This window comes from Numida meleagris, chromosome 7 (genome assembly GCF_002078875.1).
Source record: "Numida meleagris isolate 19003 breed g44 Domestic line chromosome 7, NumMel1.0, whole genome shotgun sequence".
NCBI lineage: Eukaryota > Metazoa > Chordata > Aves > Galliformes > Numididae > Numida > Numida meleagris.
Genome location: NC_034415.1, coordinates 20,759,616 through 20,784,347, shown reverse-complemented (window position 1 = coordinate 20,784,347; position 24,732 = coordinate 20,759,616). Strand labels below are relative to the sequence as shown.

The following is a 24,732-nucleotide window of genomic DNA, read 5'->3' as shown; positions in this document are numbered from 1 at the left end:
GTATCTATAAATTATAGCACGCACTGCTGGCATCTATTGTAGTCTTTGGTATTTACTTGAGTATATAATGTGAATTCACAGTACCCGGAGTTGGCTTGTTAGTGTGTAAAAGTAAATGTTGGTGAAGGCAACATTGCAGATTCTCAAGTTTCCTAACAGTGGTGTTGCCTCTTTCCTGTTTTCCCGTGGCTTTGTGCCTCATCCTGTGACTACGTGTCCCAGCCACCAGCTATGGAGGGATTCTTTGAGGGGCTGCTGGTAGGGTTTGGAGCTCTCCCCTTGCCACCTCTCACAGTTATTGAGCTGCCTGCTGTGGCTGTTGTTTCCTTGGTCAAGGCGGAATGGGATGTTGCTCCCAGGGGAATCCACAGCTGTTACCCCTCAGTCAGCAGAGTAGCTGCCGAGGCATGTCACCCTTGGCTTTTAACTCCCCAATCCGTCTCTGCTTCCTAGCTCATCCGGAGCAGCAGGACTCCTGACTGCTTGGCCTGGCAGAGCATGACCCACGGCCGTCCTAAGCTCTCTGCTCCAAGCTCTTTCTTCCTCTTCAGCCTATAGTTGTAAGTGTTGCGTTTTAGACACCTCATTTGCTTTGCTGCCCAACAGAGATTATGTCGTTTTTTTGGCACAATTGGATTAAACTAGCAGACCTGGATAGCTTCCATTGGCATTTCAGGAGATTTGCTGTAAGGCAAACCTGTGACATTTGTACTTTCCTAAGCTTGCACAACCAGGGCGAGAGCTGCAGTTGAGGTCTTGACCTCAGTTACTTAAGCCCCTTTCTCCCAGGAGCGTTCATCACTTTAATCACAGAGTCCTAAATAATCAGTGGGTAGCCTGTAATTAGGGGTTGTGTCCTGGACTCCTGCAGCCTGCTCCCGGTGTGCTGAGCACTGCGGATTTTGATTTCCCGTTCCCCCAGAGGATGTTTGATCTCAGATTTACACTTTAGAAAGTTAAGAAAGGTACAGTACCTCCGTTCCCTGGCAGTCTTCCTGCTTTCAGTGGTAGATGCCTTTCTTTTCTTAAGTGTCTCAGTTCTGCAGCGATTGACACATTTGATTTAAGAGTTAGATTTATAGACTGATACTCGGGCTGAAAGTCAGCAGCTCCAGGACTGCATAAATCAGCCTGTCTCTGGGACTAATACTTCCTTATTTATAATTTCGACAGGAGATGGAATTCTTTCTCAATTCTTTACATTTCTTTCAGATGTAATCGACCACCCTGTCCTTTGGTTTAAAGCTATGTGACTTTGCCACAAATAGAGGGAGGGGAAAGTAAGCCCGGTCCAGGAATTGCTATGCTATAAAAGCTCCATATTGTATGCTCTTGGACTTTGCTTTCTCCCAGCTTCCTCCAAGCCCACACAAGAGATGGACTTGAGGTTTTTTTGGCTTTCTTCCCCTCCCCCCTCCCTCCATACATACTCTGACCTTTTAGAAAAATAAATAAAAGATAAAGAAGGACCTGGAATGTTGCAGAATGTGTGTATATTTTGCTCTCTGTTGTTTTCTGCTGGGATTAGTTGTTTACAATGGGAGAGAGAGGGAGGGCAGAGGAAGGGAGGTCTGTGGCCTTAACTGAAATTAGTGGCATTTCAGAGTGATCTTGTTAGGTGGTCTGCAGTTTAAAGACCTAAATCCTTGTAATCCCCCCATGCCTCCTTGGCCACTACTCCTTTTGCTCTTGTTCTCTCACTTTCAGAAAAAAAAAAAAATCCAAAACCCGAGTCAGCCTCTCTGTCTCTCAGATGCAGGGTGTGCATAATGTACGCACATGCACAGCCATACACACACACTCACTCTCATATGCTTCCATTCGCACATTGTACCTGTATAACAAATTAATGTCTTAGCTAGCCGACATCTACATCTGTTACCACTACAGGACTGGGCTTGTAAAATGCTCTCTCTAGAATGCAGACACGCACACTGAATATTTTTATTTATTTTCTGAAAAACGCTCAGCTGCCAGACTTTCAGCTTGTGATTGCACTTAAAACAAATTCAAATTGAAATTTCAGCCATAAATCAAATGCCCCAAATTAGTTCCTCTTGTGGGTTTGAACATGCTCTTTGGATTTTAAGGTCAGAAGATATCCGTTTTCACGGTGCTGAAAAGTTTAAAAATATACTACGTTTTAGGAAAAGAAATAAATATGGTTTGCATTATAAAGCAGTACATCAAATATGTGCGTATGCGCACACACAACATGGTCAGTGAAGCTGAATGCTGTCAGAGCACCTTTGAGGACTAATAGCACCTAATTGTTAAGCGAGGCAGGAAACATAGTGGGTATTTATCCAAGGAGGATGCAGAAGATTGCCTTGAGATGTGATATTTATCCTTTAAGAGAATAAAAGTTTATCCCTTACTCTTCAATTTAAAAAAAATAGTAAAAATTAAATAAACACGCAAAATACTTATCTTGGCAGGCCTTATAACATACTTTTTAGAAAAAAAAAAAAGGCATTTACAAGTGGTTTCAAAATGGCTGTGTTACATCTGTCAGCGGGTAAAGGGAACACCCACAAATTGTGTTTTTATCTCATGAAGTTTTGTTCCACTTGAGCAATAAAAGCCAGATTCACTGCTGGTGTGTGCAACTGGGGTAATCCTAGCACTGAGCATGGTTCTAAAACTTGTGCATTTGGTTGTGTTTATAAGTTTGAAGAAACTCCTGGGGTGGTGGAGTCCTTTGCTTTTGCTTTACGCTGGCACTGGGGAAGGGTAGGTTTGCAAGCACCTGGCACAGCCACGTTCGCCTTGGTTCCCTGGGATGTCCTTCCAACAAATGGTTTGGCAGGAAAGCCCCTTATCTTTGATGTTAATGTCATCAGCACTTTCTTGGTTACAGTGCTGTTCTTTCCCCAAGAGTTGAAAAATGATCCCAAGAAGGCTTGGGATGCACATCCAACCTGCTCCAGCCTGAGCTCCAGAACAAGAGCTTAAAGTAGATCTTAGCACGCCCAAGGCTCTTCTTAGAATCATACAATCATTCAGATTGGAAAAGACCGCCTAAGATCATTGTGTCCAGCCGCCAACCCATCCCTACCATGCCCACTTAAGCCATGTCAGTCAGTGCCACAACTCCATGGTTCTTGTACTTGGAAGCAATGGTAGATGATGGGAACCTACAAGTCTCAGGGAAATGATTCAAAGTGATCGAAGAGAAGGTATTTTGGAGCTTGTTTTTTTGGATAGGGAACCTTTCAGTGGGCAGTGAGCAATCTCTCCTGTCACCTTTGCTTGGATGGCACCAGCTCGGGATGGAAGCAGTGATGGCCAGTCCTCCCTGTACCAGTTCATTTTCCAGCCTCACTGCCAACACTGAGTTTTCTCCCAGCAAATGCTGTTGCACAAGACAATGGCCTGAGTACATGGAGCTATTGGAAAGAAGCAGCTGGTGACAGTGTGAGAGCAAAGGCAGACAGGGGTCTGCTGTGTATCTTTGCCGCTTTTTATCTTATTAATATGTTAGTAAAAACCTTGCCAAGGCAACCTGAGCTGGTTACTTGGAGCATAATTGCTCATATTGCCTCCTTATAGGTCAGAGGAGGGGGAGTTGAAGCGAGTTAAAAGAATGATTGTTCAGAGGGGACAGTCTGCTCAAGGGAAGTCATAATTGCTAACCACCGTGGCTGAGGTCCAGTTTTATTGCTTTTACTCCTGCAGAATTAATGCCGTGTTTGTGATGCAGGTGGTTTCTGCTCTGACTCACATGAGCAACAGAATTGTTATATATTTAATGGCAAATTCTGCGTACCAGATAGTGGCAATGTGTGAGTAGGAAAAGAACTAGGAATTAATGTTAGGATTGGCAGTCTGGAGTGAGGATTGACACTCCTCTTTGCTCCTGAGGACCATAGCTGGCTGGCTCTCTGTTCAATACAAAATTGAGGCTCGGGGCGGTCTCACTTGGTACCAAAAGCCCTCTGTGCTATTAGTTCTAACTCCAAAATAGCTCTTCTGTTGATGAGCCAGCCTGGTGGTGCAGCACAGCAGCGTTTTGCTGGTGCGGTGAGCAGTGGTGAGACCCATGGCCATGGCTGCGGGTGTCACAGGGGGGATTAAACTGCAGAGCTCAATGCAGAAAGTCACTGAAGCCAAAAACTTCAGAAAGAGATGAGTTATTTGACTGAGGGTAGCAAGAATATCCACAACTGTCGTTGTATACATTAGCAGAAGTGCTGGGGAGGAGATATGAAACGGGACAGATACCTCCATCTCCCTGGGGTTATATATCTCACTTACAGCTTTCTCTCCACCAACTGGTTTCAAGGTGTGCTATACTTTGTGCTTTTAGGCACTTCTTAGCTGAATGCCTTCAATGATTTCTGCCCGTCTTTGCGCATGTAAATATGAGGAAACAAATCATCTGCAGCATAGCTGTTTTTTCTCCATAGCTTTGAAATAAATTGTTTGTACCATTTAACATTACTCATGCTGTTGAGTGAACACACTTCACAGATATCAGTTAAGATGCACAATTACTGTTTTACTGCTTGGCCAGGCAAAGACCAATGGAATAACTCACTCAGATCTCTCAGGATCTCAGTAGAGGAGTTATGGAGACAACATCTGGACTCTGAAACTCTTTCCTAACTGGGTGATCAAATCATGTCAGAGGTTTATTAGCTATCCCAGCGGATACCTTTGTTTCTTCGCTATCATTTTTAATCATTTTCTTGCTCTACCTTGTGCTTGTTTTATAGGTGCTGTCTTCAGGGCAGCGTTATTTGTAATAATGCTGTGATAGAGAAGGGTGCAGACATCAAAGACTGTTTGATTGGAAGTGATCAGAGACTGGAAACCAAAGGTAAGTAGAAAAGCTGTTTTTATGATGCATTTGTAATTAATTTTTAGAATTTCCTCTTCAAGATTTTCCTCCTGTTTCTTCTTGAAGAGCCAGTAAGCAGTGGCAGTTCTACATTGTGGTGTCCCTTAAGATTAAGATTTGTTTTTCATGGAAAGTGCAGCTTCCTGGCATAAGAATAGTTCAGGGACTCGCTCTTCAGAAGTTGGCAGAAAAACTTTGTTGTTACTATAAAGAACAAGATTGGGTGCTGAGACAGTCTTTTCCCAGACACCACAATTAGATCAGTTTGGAGTTGTCCTCAGCAGAAGGAACTGTAGTTTTGACAAATAGATTTTGTCAGTGTCAGGGGTGATGCAGTCAAATGAGTGATGGCACAGACATCCTTCCCTTTGTGAATGCTAGCAGCCACAGGTGCCAGCACGCTCCCATCCACCCTGCTCCAAGCAGGAGCTCGAGATGGAATGTTGTACTGGGAGCTGCTGTGCTCAGTAGTAAATGCAAGACCAGCTACATTCAGATCTGCTTTACTGAAATGAAATGCTTTTTTGGGGTTTCAGAGAGGTTACAACTATGTGGCCCCAGATTGGGCAAAGTTAGGCTATCCAATCAAGCTGTGACTGGTGAGGGCTCAGTAACCGCCTAAGTGGAACTGTTGATTTCCTGCCCTAAGAGATAATGGGCAGGAAATGGCTGTCTCAGTGACTGCATCCCAAGCAGAGGGCTTTTTAATGAATATTTATGGTTGGGGTTTGGCAGATCCCTGCTTTAGGGTGTGGACTGAGGACAACAGTGAGTTCCTTTTCAGGCTCCATGTGAAGTTATTTAGTCAGATCAGGATTTGTTTGCTTGTTTTGTCTTTATAGTATATGGGTGGTTTCCCAATTGTGAGTGTCCTCACAAAGAGCAGGGTTTGCACTTAATGTGGTGTGGTATAACCTATTGCCAGCTATGCATATGGAAAATTTTATTTTAATTTGAAACTAGAAGTAAAAGGGACTCATGAAAACAAAGTGTTGATCCTACAATTGCAAGTCTCAGATACTGTAGGAAACACCCAGTCAGTCTTATGTGCACTGTGATCTTGGTCCTTGTATACCAGTTTCTGCCTACCCATGGCTTTGCCCATCGCATCAGTTGTAATCATCAACCGTTGTGGGTTCACTGAAGATACATACTGTTCATGATGATCTATCTGCGCCTTCTTCTGAGCATGAATCACTAGGAGAGCTAAATCAGGTCACATTCGTTTATTAATCTAAAATTTCAACTATGAGGAAACAGGGTGTAGATTTAGCTGATTTACTTTGCTCCATTTCTTCAGCAGATCATTTCAAACAGAAATATCACGCTTTGCCCTCACTCACATCTTTTTTGGTAGTCTCTTCCAGGATGCAGGTCCCAGTCTGGTTGATCTTGGTATGGAAACCATTCTTTCTTCATGATTGTCCTTGTTGTCTTTATCTGAACATTTTTCAAGATCTGTCAACATAGTTCTATGATTCTATGATAACATATTTGGAAGGAGAGGAACAGGGCTGGAACCCACGGTTCATTTGCCTGTTCTTGTGGGGCCACTTGCTCACCTCTCCAGAGCACTTCTCAGTGAGTCTGTGGGCCCTCGTATGACTGATGTTAGCAAAGACACTCAGGTAGATTAAGAATGACAAATATGCCGTTATGCCAAGCAAGAAAAAATAATAATAAAGCCTCAGTTCATTTCTCTGCCTCAGTTTCCTAACTGTTCTGGAATTTCTTTGGGCTGGGGGTCAGGTTCTCCTTGGTGGTCTGGGATCTGTCTATGAAGTTCATGACTTATTTCCTGAACTGCAGAGTCTTTCCAGCCCAGCATGTCTCTTCTGACCTTGCCTGGTCCCACAGTAAACTGGGCCCTCTCTTTTTCACTGTGAAAGCATGCCATGACTTCCTTTCCCCTGCCCAAGACTTCCTGTATCTTGTGCCAAGCTTTTGGTGTGGCCCTGTAAGTCTGTTTCCATACTCCCACTTTCATCAAGACTTTGGCTATGTTATTCTGTTTGGTAGTTTTTCCTTCTTCAAACTCTAGCCTTCACAGCCAGGTTACGAAAAACTGGTTCTGTTGGGTCACAGCCACCTTTTGTTGCAAGCTGATCGCACCTCAGCAGACGTAAGTGGTAGCAGCTGGCTGTTGACCCCAGTCTGGGAGTTACATGCTAGAAACCTCAGCGAAGCTGCATACACCTTCCCAGAAACATTAAAGAAGAAGAAAAAAAAACACAGCAGTTCCTTATTCCAAAGCATCAGCCAGGATTCATCAAAGGTACAAAGATCCCTGCATCATCCTGCACAGTCCCAAGCAAATCCCACAGTTGACTTTGCTGCGGAACTGGCTGCATGCTCCCAGTTCTGCCATAGGAGTCCTGTTCTCGCTGCCCAGGCAGCTCAGGGTACAAGAGCTCTTTGAGCCACTGACCTCCTTTCATAACCTGAACCATGGAAGCAGGATGGCAGAAGAACAGATACCACAAATGATAGACAAAAGTAACTCAAACCAGCTCTCGTCCTTTTCCTTCTGCGGAAGAGGCAGGGGCATATTTAGGGTGGTCTAAATGGCGCAGCTGGGAGTAATGGGATTGAATTAAACACAATTTAGGTTGGATATCTGAAACATTTTCCTAATGATGTGGTCTGGTCGGCTGTGGGATAATCTCCCTGGGGACGTGGTGGGAGACCTCATCACTTAATAATAGGCTTGGCAAAGCTCTGGACACCTAAATAGAGGGAGCGCTCCACCACTGGTTTTTGGGGTAGATCAGATGCAGCCTATTAATTTCAAACTGAAAAGCGAGTTAGAGACACAGGGGGGGCAGGTAGCTGTCAGCAATGACTTCAGGCCCCATCACAGCACTGGCCAGACACAGTGCTTTTTAAGTGCCTCTGTTAAAGTCATGATGTGGAGTTTTATTAAACTTCTGGATTTGCAAGCCATGCCTCCTGAGAGTCATGCTTTTCTCTTCCTACTGCTTTTATTACCATGCTTAGGAAGCATCCACTTCCCTTCCTCTTTGATACTTTAAGAAATTTGCTAGGAGAGAATTAGCAGACAGGCGACCTCACCCAGAAAGCAGTTTGGAAAACATGTTGGTACCTAAGAAAAAGGAGGTAATTATTAAGGGGATAGGAAATGACAGGCAGCAGTTCTGAAAGGGCTTAATTGCACAAAGCATTCAGTCACTGTTTCTAAGACAGTTACTACAGTTGCACTCCAGCGTTTTTGATGAACCTGCTTTCTTCAAAGCAAAATAGAGAACAGAGATAGTAAAGAGACGCTCATAGGATAAAACTAGCAAAACTGACACAAAACTCACCACCTTAGCCCTCACTTTCATCTCTGACGTCCCTGGGGCACGCATGTTTTGTGTTCATTGACTGTGCAGGAGCCAGTGTCATTTAGGGACAGCTTGAGTCACTGTACACCCAGAAAGTGTATTACAGCAGTGTTATTGCCACAAAGTGTATTTGCAGAAAGGAAAAAAGTATCAGCATTCAGGATGCTGATGTAATCTTAGCTTGGCATCCTGAAGCGTACTTAGTAGTATTATCTCCATGACCAAGGTGTAAGCTAAGACTTCACTGTGCTTATTCTGGTGCATTTTTAATACAACCATATATTTTTATTTTCCTTGGGGTCATGATGCAGTCAGCACCCAGAAAGTGCTGCTGAGTACATGCTGAATGCGAGGTTGTTCCATAGCCCCGATTCCTGTCTTTTTTCAGCTTGAGTCTGAAACCTTAATTACTGTACACTATGCAAGAAACAAGATCCTTTCTGTGGCCTTTCTGCAACATTTGTCATCCTAGTGCTTCACAGCTGTTAACAACCTCATTTTTACCTCCTCAGCGTGAACGTGGTTGGTTTTTCCTCCTATTTTAGAAAGACCTGAGAGTCACAGTGATGCTGTTTGTAGGCCCATTCATTCTGACTGCCCAACTTAAATGCTGAAGTGGCATGTTACACGTAGCATTTCCTAACAATTACATTTTAGCCGTAGCATTTTCTTTGTAAATATTGGGATGGAAGGTTCAGTCTACTGAAAAAAAAGAAAAAGGAAAAAAAAAGTTTTTTCATGGGATCATGTTGGCCTGTGCATGGGTCATTAGCAGCTCTAGGAACTAGAAGTCCATTATAGAGCTTCTGCTGTTCCAGCTGATGGGAACTGACAGTAGTGGGTCATCCTCCTTAAGGGGAGCTGGATTTGGAGCGAGGCAAGAGGAACTTTGCCAGGAAATTTCACAGATGCCCATGGGTGTCAGCAGCCCGGAGATTCACTCCTGGTGTGGGGGGGAGGAGGCTGTAGTTAACGTAGGCTTTACTGCTCCTGCCCACAGCATCGGCCCCTGGGCCCCAACCACATCACCTATTTCCTCTCTGCTTCTGACTCCTGCCTCGCAGCTCCCTACTTTGGCTTTGTCCCAGAACCAGTCTCATCCCATTCCCAGTCTTTGGTTCCTCCTCCAGTCTTAGTTTTTTTCTCTTACTTTGTTGTGCCCAGCCACACACCTGTCTCCTCTGTTCTCACCATAGATGCTATTTCCAGCCCCCTTGCCTAACAGCCCCATGCTCCATTTCCCATCTGGCACTCAGTCCCCTACTGCTTTGGTCTCTTTCTGTGCTGCCGTTGTGCCCGGGCAGGATCACTCTGGGCACTGGAGGGAAGTAGTTCTGTGCTGAGTGCTGGTCCCAGAGCTGGGACACGAGCTTGGGGGAAGTCCTACATCATTCCTGCACTTCCTTGGTCAAAAGCACTCAGGGCAAACAGTCTCTGGAGCTTTTAGCTGCCCTCCTGAGAACATGTGCAAACAGATTTTTTCCAGAGGCTTATCACATAGCCAAAAGTGTGTGGTTTCTCACAAGAACAAAAAAAGGCGAATATCCAGTAGGCTCCTGTTTCAGATCATTTTCCAAGTCTTGTTCCAAACTTGCAGTCCTAGGACTTCTCAATGAAACAGAGTAAGATTGTTTTATTTTAATGAGGGCCAAAGAGCACGCTTTTCTCTAATGCCATCCTGTGCAGGCAGATACAGTTTATGGAGCCTCTACATATGAATGGATGACTGCTTGCAAGGATACCTCACCCCAGCCAAGATTGAGCAAGATAGGGACAGGAAGGGATTGATGGGCTTTCTGATCTCTTGCTGCATTCAAGTAGAGCTGAGCATTGCTTGCTGTTGCAAGATGCTGGGTACCTCCTGGGGAAACTGGAGGAACTGAAAATCCTTACCATGACACAAGGTTGGGGTCAGAAAGCATGCTGCAGTGCAGATGGGAGTTAAGAAAGCTCATGAAGAACAGACACAGACTAAACAGTGCACACATGTATGTTGTGCACTGAGGTGCAGGATGATCTGGAAAGCAGGAATAGTGTAAATTCATAGGGAATTTTAGAGGTCCATGTGACTTGTTCCCTAGAAGAGATTAACTACTGAATGTCCCTGACAAAGATATCACTTGTCAGTGCAAACAGGCATCTTTTGCATCACTGACAATTTCTAGCTGATCCTAATAAGCCTGCTTTCCAAGCTGTATAAAAACAATCTGTGAGTTCTGGTCTTAGTGGTGGCATAAAACTCCCCTAGAATATCCTATTTGTGATGTTTTGTCCTTCCCTCTGCTGCTGGGGACTGTCACACTCTCACTCGAGCACTGTGTTGTTCCCAGCCAGGGAAGTTCAGACTTCCTGCGTGAACGGGTTAAGGGAACTGCCACATTCACAGCATGTTGATTGTGATGTCTACCCATAAGGCAGCAGTTCGTAACCTTGTAGAAATATTTGTACATGCTCCATGCAGAGAAAATAACCTCTTGTGCTCTGCTAGAGCTCAGCCACATGAAAGAGCCAGGAAGGACACCCCAATGGATACCTGAGAGAGGAAGGGGACCTCTGCTTGTGTCCAACGCAGCGGGCAGCAGTCTCCAGGCAGATGTGGCATTGCTGCCATCCTAGTGGGAATGTGGACAGAAGCTTTCAGACTGACATTTCTGAGATCCCTGTTAGTGTTTGCTGTGAGGGAGTGTTGTCCCTGTGGGAGCACATGCATCATTGTAACCCAGTCCCCTTCTTCAGTGGTTGTTAGGACACTGCCACAGTGCTGGGGCTGTGAGTGCATTCCTGTCCCCAAGGAGCTCACTGTTGTGCACATCCCTCTTAATCTCACTTTCCTCTGACAAAGGAGGAAACACCCTCCTAACACCCTGAACAATCACATTTCTATACCTCAGTCACTTCCCAATTCCTTCTCCCTACCCTGTCCATCTGCTCAAAGCCACAGTAAACTCATCTTCCTCCAAACACTGAATTCATTGTTGCCTTTACCTTTACATCCCAAGACGTGCCTGTTTCCCTGGGTGGATATGAGGGAAAAGGGGTTAATACCTCATCTAGTGCAAGATGCTCCTGCCCATGGCCGGGGACTGGACTGGATGATCTTTGAAGGTCCCTTCCAACCCAAACCATTCTGTGTACAACACTGATGAGAGTATCCTCAGTTGCCCCAGGTGAGCACAGGCACTGCACATGGGTGTTTCTGGGAGTGGTGTATGACAAGGGTGGGATCTCTAAGAGTGGATCTGCATCTGTTCCCTGCCTGGAGCCTGGGTTGGGCCCCCAGCTGCTCAGCAGAGCTGATGTGCCTGAAGCTCTCACCAGTCCCATTCCCAGTGCCCCGGGCAGAGTTGCACATCCCTCCCCGGGATGCTCACGGGGAGCATCACTCCAGAGCCCCTCAAGCACAGACAGGTGCCTCACTGTGGGGCTCACGTGGCACTTTTAATCTGTGGGACACTCCTGGTCTTTGGGGCCACGGTACAATCACCCCGATCGCTAGCGGTCACATAAGTATGGCGTAGCTGGGGAGAGAGCAGGCCTTGACTGGAAAGCCCCAGCGCTCCGTAAACACAAACAAATCAGCCCCCATCACCTGCTTCCCTTCTTTATCTCTCCATGTAATTTAAAACACCCTCCAGCCTCCCAGAGTCAAGCTTCAGCTGCTTCCCATCCCCTTAAGCCCCTGTAGTTCCTCTACCCCCACCAACCTGGCTGCCTTTCTAGGGCCAACCATTGCTGCAGAGACAAGTTGCTCCTCTCTCCCACTCTCTGATCCTTTCTGTCCTGGGTGAATGTGGTAGGAGCCACCCACGGTGTGTTTTCGTGCATGCGTTTCTGCAGGCACCCCTCCCCCTGCCCGGTTTTTAAGTTAAACTATCTCTTGCTTTAAAGAGAGCAAATACACAGCAGTGGCTTTCATCACTGCTGTATAATAGAGCAGTAATTCTGTGCCAGGGACTGTTTTCTATTTTATTTTAAAGGGTTTATAAAACAGTGTATGTAATTGAGTGAGTAAACTGAACGTTTTCTGGAGCCCCTGAGGGCTGGAACTTCGTGGTGGTCCTGGGCCTAGGCCCTAACCTTTTTTTTTTCTTCCTTTTTTTTTTTTTTTCCCTGCCTTTCCCCTCCTTCCCCTCCTCCTTTACAACCCAGCGTTGCCACCAGCAGCAGCAGCAGCAATCTGTCTGGGGCTAATTGAGCAAACAGCAAGGAGATGCTTTCACATGGCTTTTAAAGGAATGCTCCGGCATCCCCTTTCTGTAAGCAGCTTCGCAGGAACCTGCCAGGAAGGCTGCGCCGTGCCGGGGAGGGCAGCGCTGTGCTGCAGCCCCCGTCCTGGTGGTAGGGTTTGTGCTGGGCTCTGCAGTCATTTCCGCCCCTTTGTTTATTTGCATTACAATTTGTTTTTAGCCAAGCACCAAAGGCTCTGCTGCTCCCCAGCTCTCCTCATGTTGTGCGTATGTTTTTAAGGGGCTCAGCGTACAGTATGTGTAAACACACGTCTTCCTAAGCAGGAACGCATCTATAACGAGTGACAGGTTTTTGATTTACGCTCAGTAAAATCTCCGTGGACGCTGGGTTCAAGCACCCAGGCTGACTTGGGGCTGGGCTGCGTCAGCAAGTTGAATCAAAGTGCTAATCAGGAGGTTGAATGTGTTGATCAGCTCTGGATTTGCTTAGCACCAGATGCTCCCAATCTGAGAAGATCTAGTTGAACATGATTTAAGGTTGCGGAGTCCAACTCGAAGGCTTTCTGAAAGTCCTTTCTCTAATCCCTCTTCTTTCTCTGTGGGCTGAATGCATCTGTAACCCTGCCAGTGTCAGATAAAAGGCAGCCTGGTAAGAAATCCCTAATGGGGAGCTGGGGAAGGAGAAGGGAGCTGAACAGCGGAGCATGGGAGGTACTTCTGCCTCCTCCCCCCTGAGTTTCAGGCAGAGTTTCTGCACGAACTGAGCTTGCTGATACCAGCCAGAGCCACTGGCAACTGGCAGCCAGGGCTGATAATGAAACACTATCCGCAGCTCCGCTCCTTGGCACACACGGTGGAGTCTGAATTCCCTTTCCTCTGTAAGCAGGGCTTTGGGAAGGGAAGAGGGAAGCAGGGTGAATCCTTATCTGCCTATCACATCCCCCTGGGGTGCGGAATCGGGCTTTGTTTCTAGCAAAACCATTCCCTTTATCACTTAGAAACTTTCTCGTGGATTTGAGGCAGGCACATTCATGTGTTTCCTTTTAGCCTGTGCAAGGAGAAATGAGTTTGGTGGTAGCGGTGATACACTGCGTGTGCCAGAATCTGTGCCGTGTGGATCAGGGAAGGACAGGATGGGAGATCAGGGAACACGTGCTGCATCAGCTCACTAAGCTTGCTTCTGCCTCAGTTTCCCCATCTGTGAAATTGGAATGCTCTTACTCACCCGCTCTTGAAAAGCATCTTGAGCTAATCAGATGGAAAATGCAAGATACCAGAAGAAGACTGCAAGCATGTCAGTGCAAAATACAAATAGTTGGTACCACCTCTGCAACAAAGTATGTGATGGGGCCCACCCCTGCTCTGCGCATTCAGTGCAGGATGCTGTCTGAAATGAAGCAGAAAGTTCCTTATTAAAAGGTATTGCTAGAGATAACTCATATATGGAACCATAAATTGACATGGTTCTTCACAAGCTTAGGTGAAGGCATGTTTAATCTGCAGAGGCATAACGTAATTACTCTCACTGGATGCTAGCCAGAGTCTTATTCACATCACAGAAATCAACATGATAGGTAGTCTGCTTGGAGGAGGTTCAGGAATGGAGTCACAGGAGTTGCTACAGGGCCTGTTTGAGATATATTGGGAAAGTTGTTGGGGGTGAGGAATGTTACAGCAAGAAGTGCTGCAGGTTGGATTTGAGGTACCTTGGCAGAGCTGTGTGGGGTCCAGGACGGGAGGAGAGAGGAGCTGAGGGCTGGACTTGGGGCTATTGGCAGAGCTGTGCTGGGGAGATTGTGTGGTGCTACCTACATCACGCTTGCACCTGGCATGCGTACAGTCAGTCCCTCATTTTCCCGAGCTGCATCCACCTCTGCTCATCGTGCCCAAAGTGCAGGAGCCCAGGCTCCAACTTCCAGCTCCAGCTTTGAGACCCAGGATGTTTCCATGAAGCTCCAGGATTAATTATCAGTTGTCACTAAATGCCTCGAGCACGGGAATAAATTACCCAATCTGATGCTGAAAGTAAGAAGCGACCTTTTGTTCTTGTTTTCTTATTTTGTTGTTATTTTCACGAAGGATCTCTGGAAGGCGGTCATGTGGCTAACCCAACTCTGTCCTGCAAGCAGAGCAGACAGCAGGATCCGTATGGTGGTGGGGTCAGGGCCATAGCAGGACGTTATCTCGCTGCAGTCCAAATACTCCTTGAAGTTTACAGAGCAGTTTTTAATCAAACCACTTCTGGAGTGATGGTTTGCATGGTGCGATGATAGTGTCTTGAGTTCTGAATCACGAGAAGCGTCATGTTAGCTCGGCCAGTTTGGGAACTGGCAGGAATTGCTTTATGCGGCCGAGGGCAGCGTGGCTGTTGTTTTGCAGCGCTCTTGCAAAATCTGCTCCCCTGAGGGGAGGCGTTTTAGATGGGTAAATAAAACACAACTGGTTATTTCCTTCATCTTTGGCCATCTACCCCCACTACTGTGTAAGGTGTTGGAGACAACACGGTGTGCCTGAGCGCCTCGCAGGCCCCAATGGTTCACCCCAGGCACCCTGGATACCAGAGCCAATTGTTATTCTGAATGTACAGAAATGGAAAAGGGGGATGGAGAGCCTTGGGGCATGGTTCAAAGCACCTGAACTTCGCTTGAATGGGTGTCCAACTCCCAGGGAGTGGTTCAGATTCACCAACTCTGGCCATACCCCGAGGACACCCACTTGGAGCACACAGGCATTGTGTCACGCTCTGAGGCCACATGCTTGGGTTTTTAGGCTTTCAGTTTTGTGTTTTTATTATTTTGGCTCTAGATCCCCCATGTGCAGTCTTTCCCTGACAAGCTGCTTTTGCATTTTAAGTGGAAGGCTCTTTTAGTACAGCGCATGAGCAGTGCTGGGGCAGGGACTGGCACCTTAATGTGTCCGCCAAGGCTGGGAATAGGCAGAGGAGTGACCTTGTAGTTCTGTGTCAGAGCTCCACACTGGATGTGGATGCTTCTTTGCATGGACTTAGAGGTACACCTGTCAGCAGCAGCTGTGACTTCCGTCGGGCCTCTGTTATTTGGTAGTGACACATACATGTGAAAACTCTCATTAGAGAAACCTCCTAATGTTTAGTCAGTTGTTTAGGCTTTTGCCGTGTGTGTGGGATACTGTCTGAGAGATGCTGGAGACCAAAAAAGGGCAGCAAATCTGTGCTCGAGTTCCCTAGAATCTGCTTTTCTCATTTGTTTTAAAGATGCGGATTTAAAAAAATGCAAGGTCTGAAACACTGCTGCAAAACTCAATTCCTCTTCTTTTCCTCCCTCTCTCTTTTCAGCCAAACATGTTAATGAAGTCATTGTGGGCACTGAACAGCTGATGGAGATATAACCCAAGTAGGTTTTAAAGATGATTTTATGGAAGCCGGCAGCAGAACCAGATGTTCAGCATCGTAAGATCATCCGCGCAGATCAGTACTGGCATGGTTTACCCTGTCACTGCTCCTTTCCTGCTCCGCTTTGTATTTATGTCTTAATAAAGAAGTATTTACAGAGCCGTGTGTCCGCCAGCCCTTCCCCCCTCATTGGGATGCACGGGGTTTGTGCCGGCTGATATCGCTCCCTGCCCCGGCGAACGCACTGTACTTTTCCAGCAGAAGGGAGAGCGGGGACCACACAGGCTGTGCCCACTCGAACGAGTGACTTTGCCGACCCCGCTGCGACGCAGGCCAAGCCCCCAGTACCAGGAGAAACCACTCGGGATGCTGCCTACGCATCCTCAACGCAGCAGGTGGGCAGCAAAACGCAGCGTGGGCTGCTCCGTGCAGCCCTTCGCAAGCCTTCTCCCCTCTCTCACAACGCTACCCCGTAGCACAAAAGCATTTAAGCTGCACCTCTGCTCCTCTGCGACGTAGCTGAGGAGTTTGGCACCCATTTGCACCGGTGCTGAGTGTGGTCCGTTACTTGGACGTGCTGCCCAAAAGCAATGTGACGGGGCCAGAGGGAAAGTAGGGCATAAACAGCAGGTACCATCTGCCTTGTTTGGATGGTTCCTTTGCTGTTCCCAACCCCAGGCAGGAGGTCCGTCCCCACGTCCCGGCGCTGTGCGGATGGCTGTACGTCTGTGAGATGGGTCGAGAGCGCTAATGTGAAACGCACAGCCTTGTGGTCAGGGGTTGTGCCAGGATTGTAAAGCACCTGGAGGGGATTGAAACACAAGCTGTTCTTTAACATTTGTGAATTGGACACAAGTTCCTACCTAAAAGCTGTTTATTGGAATCTGGTAGGATTCAACGGGACATTTATCTGAGCCTGGCAGTTTGGCATCCAGAGGTGCTTACAGCAACTGGCTGGAATGAGATTTCATTAACTGAAGTGATAAATTTTAAATGTGTGCTTCGTGGGCACCAGCATCCCCTGAGAAAAATTACCATTTCTTAGCTAATTTGACAGAAAAGAGATTATAATCCAGACATTCCCAGCGTTTCATAAACAAAAACTGAACTCTGAAGGACTAGGTTGGAATAGAAAGTATGGTTTCTAAGATCCATCTCAACTAATGAAGTGTCAGCGTCCCCTTCCTTAGTAGCTACAGCTTTACCTCCTTGTGTCTTAATTATAAGGTAACGTCTCACTCGAGTCCTTTTGTTTAGCTAATTTAAGCAGAGGGTGGGGGGCTCATTACTGTGTCGGTTAGAATTTACCATTAATTTAGTGTTCCCTGACACTTGAAAACCTGGCCGGGATTTGAGGCATTTTCTTTTCCTTTTTGCCTTTTACGACCTGCAGGTGTTTGGTGTGAGATAAAAGTAGATCCCAAAGTGAGATTTCGCAGCACAAATTATCAAAGTGAAGATTCACTCTTGATGTAGTCTACGTGTGTGGCAGTAATTATGAAAAATAATTCGGGATAATAGGGCCTTCAGGAATCCCAAGATGGGCACCAGGTTAACCCTTCCTCCTCTCACCTGGCCTCTGTGCTGCTGCCATCATCGGATGAGCAGGGGATGGGTTGGATGTTGGGAACAATTCATTCTCAGGAAGAGCAGTGATGTGCTGGCACAGGCTGCCCAGGGAGGTGGTGGGGTCACCGTCCTTGGAGGTGTTCAGGAACTGTGGGGATGTGGCACTGAGGGACGTGGTCAGCGGGCATGGTGAGGTGGGGTGGGGTTGGGCTGGGTGATCTGAGAGGTCTTTTCCAACCTCAGTGGTTCTGTGAGACAGGAACGTGTACAGACTGAGTGAGAAGTTTAACAGTCTTCAAGGAGAATGGAGAGGTGACCTCAGAAATGCATTTCTGTTCCCAGGTTGTTTGGGGTGCAACTTTGGTCCCAAGTCATGCAGGCATTCGGGAAGGTCTGACTTGCACTGCTGCTCTCCAGCTTTCAGGAGCAGTTTGTCTCCTTGCTTTGCTCGGTCATGCCCTGGGAGGTGAGTCCTGCAGCCCATGCCCGTCATGGTGGTATTAACACCAGGGCAGTGCTTTGTGGGTGCTGTTTCTGAAAAGATGGATCTTCCCGGCTCTGTAGGCGGTGGTGCTTTCTGGACATTTGGTGGTGCTGGGACATTCCTGTCTGGGGGAGCTGGCACGTGCTGATTTCGGCACAGCTGTGCTGAGTCTTGCTTGGGTCAGCGCAGCCGGCTTGGCGGTTTGTCCTGCCTGGTTCATCGACCTCCCTGGGAGAGCTGCCGGGGAAGGTGGTGGCCCCACATCTCCTGTGTCTGCTGCTGCCAGCCTAGCCCCAGCCTTTGTGGCTTTATCCCCTCCTTCCCACTACCTTGGGTGTCAAGGGTTTGGAAGGTTGGATGGGAGTCCAGGAGGTCCAGCATCCCTGCCCCAGAGCTGCACAGCATCTGAGGTCCCAGCAGAGTGGCTGCTTTAGGGTAGCATCCATTTTCACTCCATGTCCCAGGAGCCGAGGTCCACAGACACACCGTGTCACCCAGACGGGCCGGCAGACGAGAACTTCCTTCCAGGCCCTATAGACAGACATTTTATATATGTTAAAATACATGTGTATATAAATATGGAAAGCAAGAGCTTGAGAGAGCTGGGGTCTAAATAAACTTGTATGTTTAAGGCTTTTAAAATGCTAATGTTGAATTTCAGGAGAGGGGGAAAAGCAAGGGACCAAACACCGAGACAGCTGATGAGCTTGGATCAGTGCCTTTACAATTCAAGGAAAATGGGATAGTTTGGGAAGGAAAAAGGGATTTTCTTGTTTTTGTTTTTAGTGGAAAATAAAAGAAGCTGCCTTCTTATTTGCCTCCCTCCCCCACCGCCAGAGCAGCGAGCGACTGGTGTTGTATGCATAAGCTATTCCTTTGTGCAACATCTAAATGGTTAATTGTGTTTGAGGAAGATGTACGGGCGAATGGAGGGACCACCCAGCAAGAGACAGACAAGAAAGAGCGATCTCTGAAATGTTTAACCAGAGAGAGAGCAAAGTTGTTTAAAAATATTTAATTTACAACATTCCACACTGCTGATTATAAATTGGCCGTCCAAAAACACTGCTGCGTGCGAGGAGGGATCCAGGCAGCATAAAACAAATTGTTGTGATTGTTTTTCCTATCTTCCTCCGTCATTTGGTTGGGGGGTTTAACCCTGCAGTGGGGCTGGGGTGGCTGGTGGCAGGGACCACAGCCAGTGCCGTCCCCAGGGCTGGCACCTGCACGGAGGGAGCGGGGTGCAGCTCAGGGGAAGCTGGAGAGGCTGAGGGAGGAAGGAGCGAGTGGTGATGGGGATGGTGATGGGGATGGGGTGGCTGCTGGTGGTGTGATGGGTATGTTTGGGATGGCCAGCTGGCGGAGCACAGCCATCTGCCTTGCAAAGACCCCAGCAACTCATTGCATCGTTTTCACTCCAACCCCAGGATCCCCAAAAATGCTTTCCTGCCGTGTTACCAGGCAGAGAAAGCTGGGACCCCCTGGCAATGGCTGGAGAGAGCAAATGGGCTGATGGTGGCCGGGTTGCGCTGTTCATGGGATGTCCTTGATGCTGCAACACTGCCCACAGAGCGTGGGACCGCTTGGTGGCCGTGTCGCTCAGCCATTGCCGGTGGCGATGGGACAGAGCCAGGGCCGGGGCCCTTGCGGGGTCATTGAGCAACAGCAGCGTCTCCTCCCTGCTCTGGCCCTTCTGCAGATGACGTTTGGTGCCGGGTGCCTGCAGGAAGGGATCCTGCTGCCTCTGCTCCACAGCCGGCAGCAAGGCAGGAGTCTAGCTGCTGCTGCTGCTGCTGGCTGCCCCAGCATAAATGGGGCAGCGGGGCTGTTTGGTGGGTTTGGCCGCTAGCCCCAGTGGCGAGCTCAGCTCTCGGTGGCTGAACCACTCCAGGCCCTGCCAGCCCCAACCAGTGCCGGGAGTGAGAGCACAGACAAAAGCGCCTGTGTCCTCCTGCCAGCAGCTGGCCCCATTAAACCATGCTTGCTTCCCATGCAGCGGGGCGCCGGTCCCGGGACCCCAACCCATCCTCCATGCTCACCCAGCGCCTTCCAACACTGCATTTGGATGGGTCTGAGCAGCCATGGCAGAGCATCCCCATGGCGGGACCCTCCTGTGGCTCAACCCGCGCAGTGGGGCCGGTGTCACATCCACTTAGAGGGCTCTGAAAATCCCTCGACCTGACACCTTGTTAAATACCCACCAGGGGTCACAGTTCCTGGGTTTCTTTTTACTGCTTTTCCTTCGCCCCGCTGCGACGTTTCGGTTGGCAGGAACTCCTCTGCACTATTAGGTATCTTTCAGGGAACAAGAAACCTAGATCACTTACAAATTAATTTGGAGTTAAACCTACAGAAAATGAGAAACATGCTGCTTTGCAGGAGAGAGCACTTGGCCAGCGATCAAGAAAAATACATCCAACCCGCCTGGTTTGGTGTGTTCGAGGTGGCCAGGGAAGGGGCTGTGCTCTCAAGGTACCCTCAGCCGTGTTCGGGCACGCGTTAATGGGGTTGTGGCCTTTCCTCCCAGTTAAAACCATAGCAAACAAATGGCAGAACATGCTCCCTTCTTCCAGGGGGGCTCTGGAAGCCAGCGCTGGGAGCCAACCGGCTCGTGCCTGAGGACAGGGCCCGGCCGTGGGTCAGCTCAGCACCTCACCCACTGCCACTTGGGTGGGACCCCAAGGGGGGACCCCTCGCCCCATGGCAGCTCATTGGGGTCTACATTGGGCACCCCATGAGTGGGTTGGGGCAGTGGGGGCAGCCCCCATGCTGACTCCCAGAGGGTGGCATTGTGTCTGCGGTGCAAGCGGCTGTGCTGGGAGGGGGCCGAGGGGAGGCTGGGGCGGGCGGAAGAGCAGTGATAAGATAAAAGGTCCGCGTTCCCATGCCGAGGGGCCGGGGGGGCGCGGGGCAAGCGCCGAGGCCACCCAGGTTTCAAGCGCTCGGCCTCGGCGCCTGACCCCAGCACATTCAGAGAGCACTTCCTAAATTTGTCTCCTGTGTTCCTGACTCACAAGCAATTTCCTCACCCATAAAACGGCGTCGGCATGAAAGGACCGGCCAGGACACCAATTACTTGTCACCGTTTTACCACCCCGCTGCTCACCGCTGTTTGTGGTGCCTGGCCAGGATCTGCCCCCCTGCACACCCCTTTGCCCTGTACACCATGAGACAGGGACATTTCGGGTCCTATGGGGAGCGGGAAGGTACAGCAAGGTACAGGGATCTACAGTGCCCAGCTCCCAGTGGTATCCCCAGGCAGAGGTGTCCCTTGTCACAGTGCTCCTGGGTGTCCCAAAGGCATTTCCCAGAACAGGAGCAGAGGAGAAGATGCTGTGGAGTCTTGGAGGGGCTGAGCACGGCCAGGACCCCCAGGATCTACATCCCAGAGCACCGTGCCTGACTGTTCCCAGTATCCCCAGTGGCCACCAGCCACCCTGCCCTCACCCCGTGGCCATGAGCTGAGGCTTTGCCCCGGGCCCAGCCAGCACTACCAGCGGCCACATCAGCTGCTAAACGGGTTTTATGGTGGGATTTAGGGACTTTTCTGCCGGGTAATTGATTTGCCCAGGCAGTAAAAGATCAAGGCCAGTGCTCAGGCGGTGGCTCCCAGCTTCTGCCTGCCGTGTGGGCCCAGCCGAGCCTACAGGCCCCGACATGGCGGCACAGTGTGGGGTGCAGGGCCTGGTCCCTCCCGGAGCCCCCCTGCAGCCCCCCCCGCACCCCCTCCCCCACCCCACCACCAAACAGCCCCCAAAGGAGACAAAAGGGGCTGTTTGGGGACCTGCCACCTGCTAGTCCCCATCCTACAATACCGCAGTAAAGAGGCACCAAACAAAGGCCTTAAAATCCTAAAGGGGCCCATTCATTAGGGTGACAAAGGGGGAAAGAACTACATTATCATAATTAATCCCGGTGCTGGCGGTGGGTGGCAGGGCCCTCTGTCTTCCAAGGTGGTGTGGGGACGGCCAGTGTCACCACATCCACACGCTATTGTGCCCCGTGGCCTGGCGGGGCTTAGGGGGTTCTTAAGCTCTGTAAACACCATGGGACCCCCACGGGGATGTGGTGCTCCCTCTGTCCCCTCCCCAGTCCGGGCTGTCTGCCCACATGCTGCGCTCCCCCAAAACACGGGAGCTGAGAGGGGTATGGCCATGTCCCCATGGTGCTACTGCCCTGGGACAGCCAGGTACTGGGGAAAGGGGCTGGAATTCTCCTGTCCCTGACCCTGTCACCATGTCCTATGGTGTCACCCTGGGGCTTTCCCTGGATTCAGGGATGGGGCTCCATCCCTTCCCCACTGACACCACAGCTTTGTTTGGATGGACCTGGTGGCCTCTGGCTCGGGGACCCCCTCCATCCCAGAAAATTCCCAGCTGCCGGGGAGCTGCTGGGAAACTGAGGCACAGTGTGGCACACAGAGGTGCCCGGGGGCTTGGGAGTGTGGATGCCCCCTCTCTCATCCCGCCCTTCCACAGCATCCCTTTGGGTGACGTCATTCCTCCGGGGACACAGCATTCCTGGGGGTCACAGCATCCCCTGAGGACACAGCACCCCCGGGGACACCCCCTCCCAGCCCTCAGTACAGCGTGGAGCACCCCGACACCTCCTCCATCCCACCATGGCCCCCAGGAGCCCGCGCTGAGCAGGGGCCCACAGCCGGGCGGGCTGTGCTGGCTTTGCAGAGCACCATCTGGTTTCCAACTAACAAACGCCCGGCTCTGGCTCCCGGCAGAGGAGTTGCTGCTGTGGCTGTTTACAGCTCTGAGGCTCTGGCATGGCCCCGCTAAGTCCCCTCTGCTTTGCCGCCGGCTCCATGTCCCTGTCCCTTCCTTACATCCCTCCCCCCAGCCCCCTTTGTGCCCCATCCCCAGGGCTGCCCTCTGGGGTGTCCTTGGGATTCTCCCATCCCATTTGAACCATGGGGTGGAACGTGCCATATGGAGACACCCCCTCTCTGGGCATCCCCGCTCCCCTCCCTCCACAGCCCCCCACCACATCCCAGTGTCTCACTGGGACACGGCCCCAGGGTGTCCCCAGTGTGGGGACGGAGCCCTGGCCCCTGCCTTGCACCCAGGGCTGAGCTCCCACAGCTATCCGTGCTGCAGAGCCTCGGCACAGGGTGGGGGCTGCGCAGAGCCATTTGCCTTTAATTGAATTTATTTGTTACAACCCCAAACAATGTAAAGCAGGCTTCTCCCAGGCTCCAGCTGCCTGGCTGCCCATTAAAATACCATCTAGAACAGCAAATCCCCCCTCCCGCCTTGATATAAAACAGCCGGTCAGCACGAAGCGGCAGGCACAGCCTCCCCATGCGTGAGCCTCTTCCCCGAGGCCGGTGGCCCGTGGGGCTCAGGACACAGCCCACATCCCCTCCGGGTGGCTCTGGGGGACACAGGGGTGGCCCAGAGCCTGCAGCACTGAGCAGACCCGGAGCTGCCGGAGCCCATTGCTGTGGTGTCAGGGCCCAGTCCTGCCTGCAGGCATTTTCCAGTTGGGTTCCATCCCCATATGGAGTTTGGGATGCCCTAAGCGGCCCCGTGCCACAATGCTCAGATCCATGCCACTGCACCTTCCAGCTTTGGGACCCCAGCGCTGCCATGGGTGAGCTGGGATGGGGCTGAGGATGCCATCCCCGAGGGGCCCAGTGGCCATCCCAAGGGTTTGCCAACCACATCTGTGCCATACATCAGGTATGGCTCCAGGTAGGAATAACCAGTGACAAATAGGCGATGGAGAACACAGATCACAGGACGCCATGGTGCCACACCAGACAGCAGAACCATTTAACTTTCTAAAAAGAAGCAGCTGCCCAGCGGTAGTACCGGTCCACCGAGGAATGGGAATGGTGGAGCTGTTAATAGCAATCAGGCACTAGAAGTGCTGAATAGCTGTTTCCCTTCTGTATTTGGGGGACCGCCAGATGCTACAGGCCTATCGCGGGACGTGGGAGAAACCCTTTCTGCGCCGCTGGTGCCCAGCACAGCTCTGTGGCTGCAGTGCCCCAGAACATGGCGTTGGGGTTTTCCTGAATTATTGATGAGGTTTCCCCCTATTTTGGGCCAATAAAGGGATGCCTGGAGGAGCCCAGATGCTGGGAACCCTGCACCCCTTATGGGATGATGCTCTGTGTGGGTTTGCCCCCAGCAGCTCTGCAGGTTCCCAGTGGGAGTAACGCTGACTCTATCCAACAGAGACCCCGGGAGGGTGCAAAATGAGCAGAGCTCCCATAAGGCTGGCGCAAATCCCTATTGCCCCACAAATCACTGCTGGCATTTACCCTTGCCCCCTGCCCTATGGATAGGGGGGGATCTGCATCCCCCTGCTTCCAGCCCAGGGTTGCTGGGGTTGGATGTGCATGGCTAGGGGCAATGCTCTTGGGCAGCCCCAAAAAACAGAGCACACCCTGTTCCTCCATGGCAGAGCACCTGACCCTTGGGGGGACACTTGGCCCTTGGGGTGGGAGCAGGGATGCCCACTCCTTGGGGTGCACATGAAGGGCACGCAGCCCCTTGGAGGTGGGGAGTGGGTATAACGGGGGCACCCATTCTTGGGAAGAAGTTCTGAGAAGATGCACAGCCCCATAGATGGCTATGGGGGAGCGACTGGAAGGCAGCTACGGAGCGGGGGGGGGATAAGCAGTCCTTGGGGCACCCATGTGGGGCTGCCAGTACCCGCTGTGGAGGGTGCCTATGGGGAACGTGCCCATCCTTGGAGGCGGCTGCTATAGGGCGATGCTGTCAGGTTCGCTGTTGGGATGCCCATCCCCTGAGGCGCCCATGTGGAGGCCGCCTATCCTTGTGGGGGGGCAGCTGTGGGCTACGTACGCGTCCTTAGAGGCGGCTGCTGTAGGGCGATGCTATGGGGCTGGCTGTGGGGATGCCCACCCCGTGCCGCTCCGCTCCGCTCCGCTCCCCCCTCTCCCCGCGGCGGGG

General features: G+C 50.3%; 1 protein-coding gene across 2 annotated transcripts in view; it reads left to right on the top strand.

Annotated features, from left to right (window-relative positions):
- The window catches only part of EIF2B3 (eukaryotic translation initiation factor 2B subunit gamma), a 94,368-nt gene extending 78,465 nt beyond the window's left edge, over nucleotides 1–15,903 (top strand). For both annotated transcript variants that reach the window (XM_021404974.1, XM_021404973.1), the window contains 2 exons: nucleotides 4,719–4,822; nucleotides 15,688–15,903. In XM_021404974.1, coding sequence (XP_021260649.1) covers nucleotides 4,719–4,822; nucleotides 15,688–15,740 — 157 coding nt within the window. In that variant the 3' untranslated portion in view covers nucleotides 15,741–15,903. The remainder of the gene's footprint in view (nucleotides 1–4,718; nucleotides 4,823–15,687) is intronic.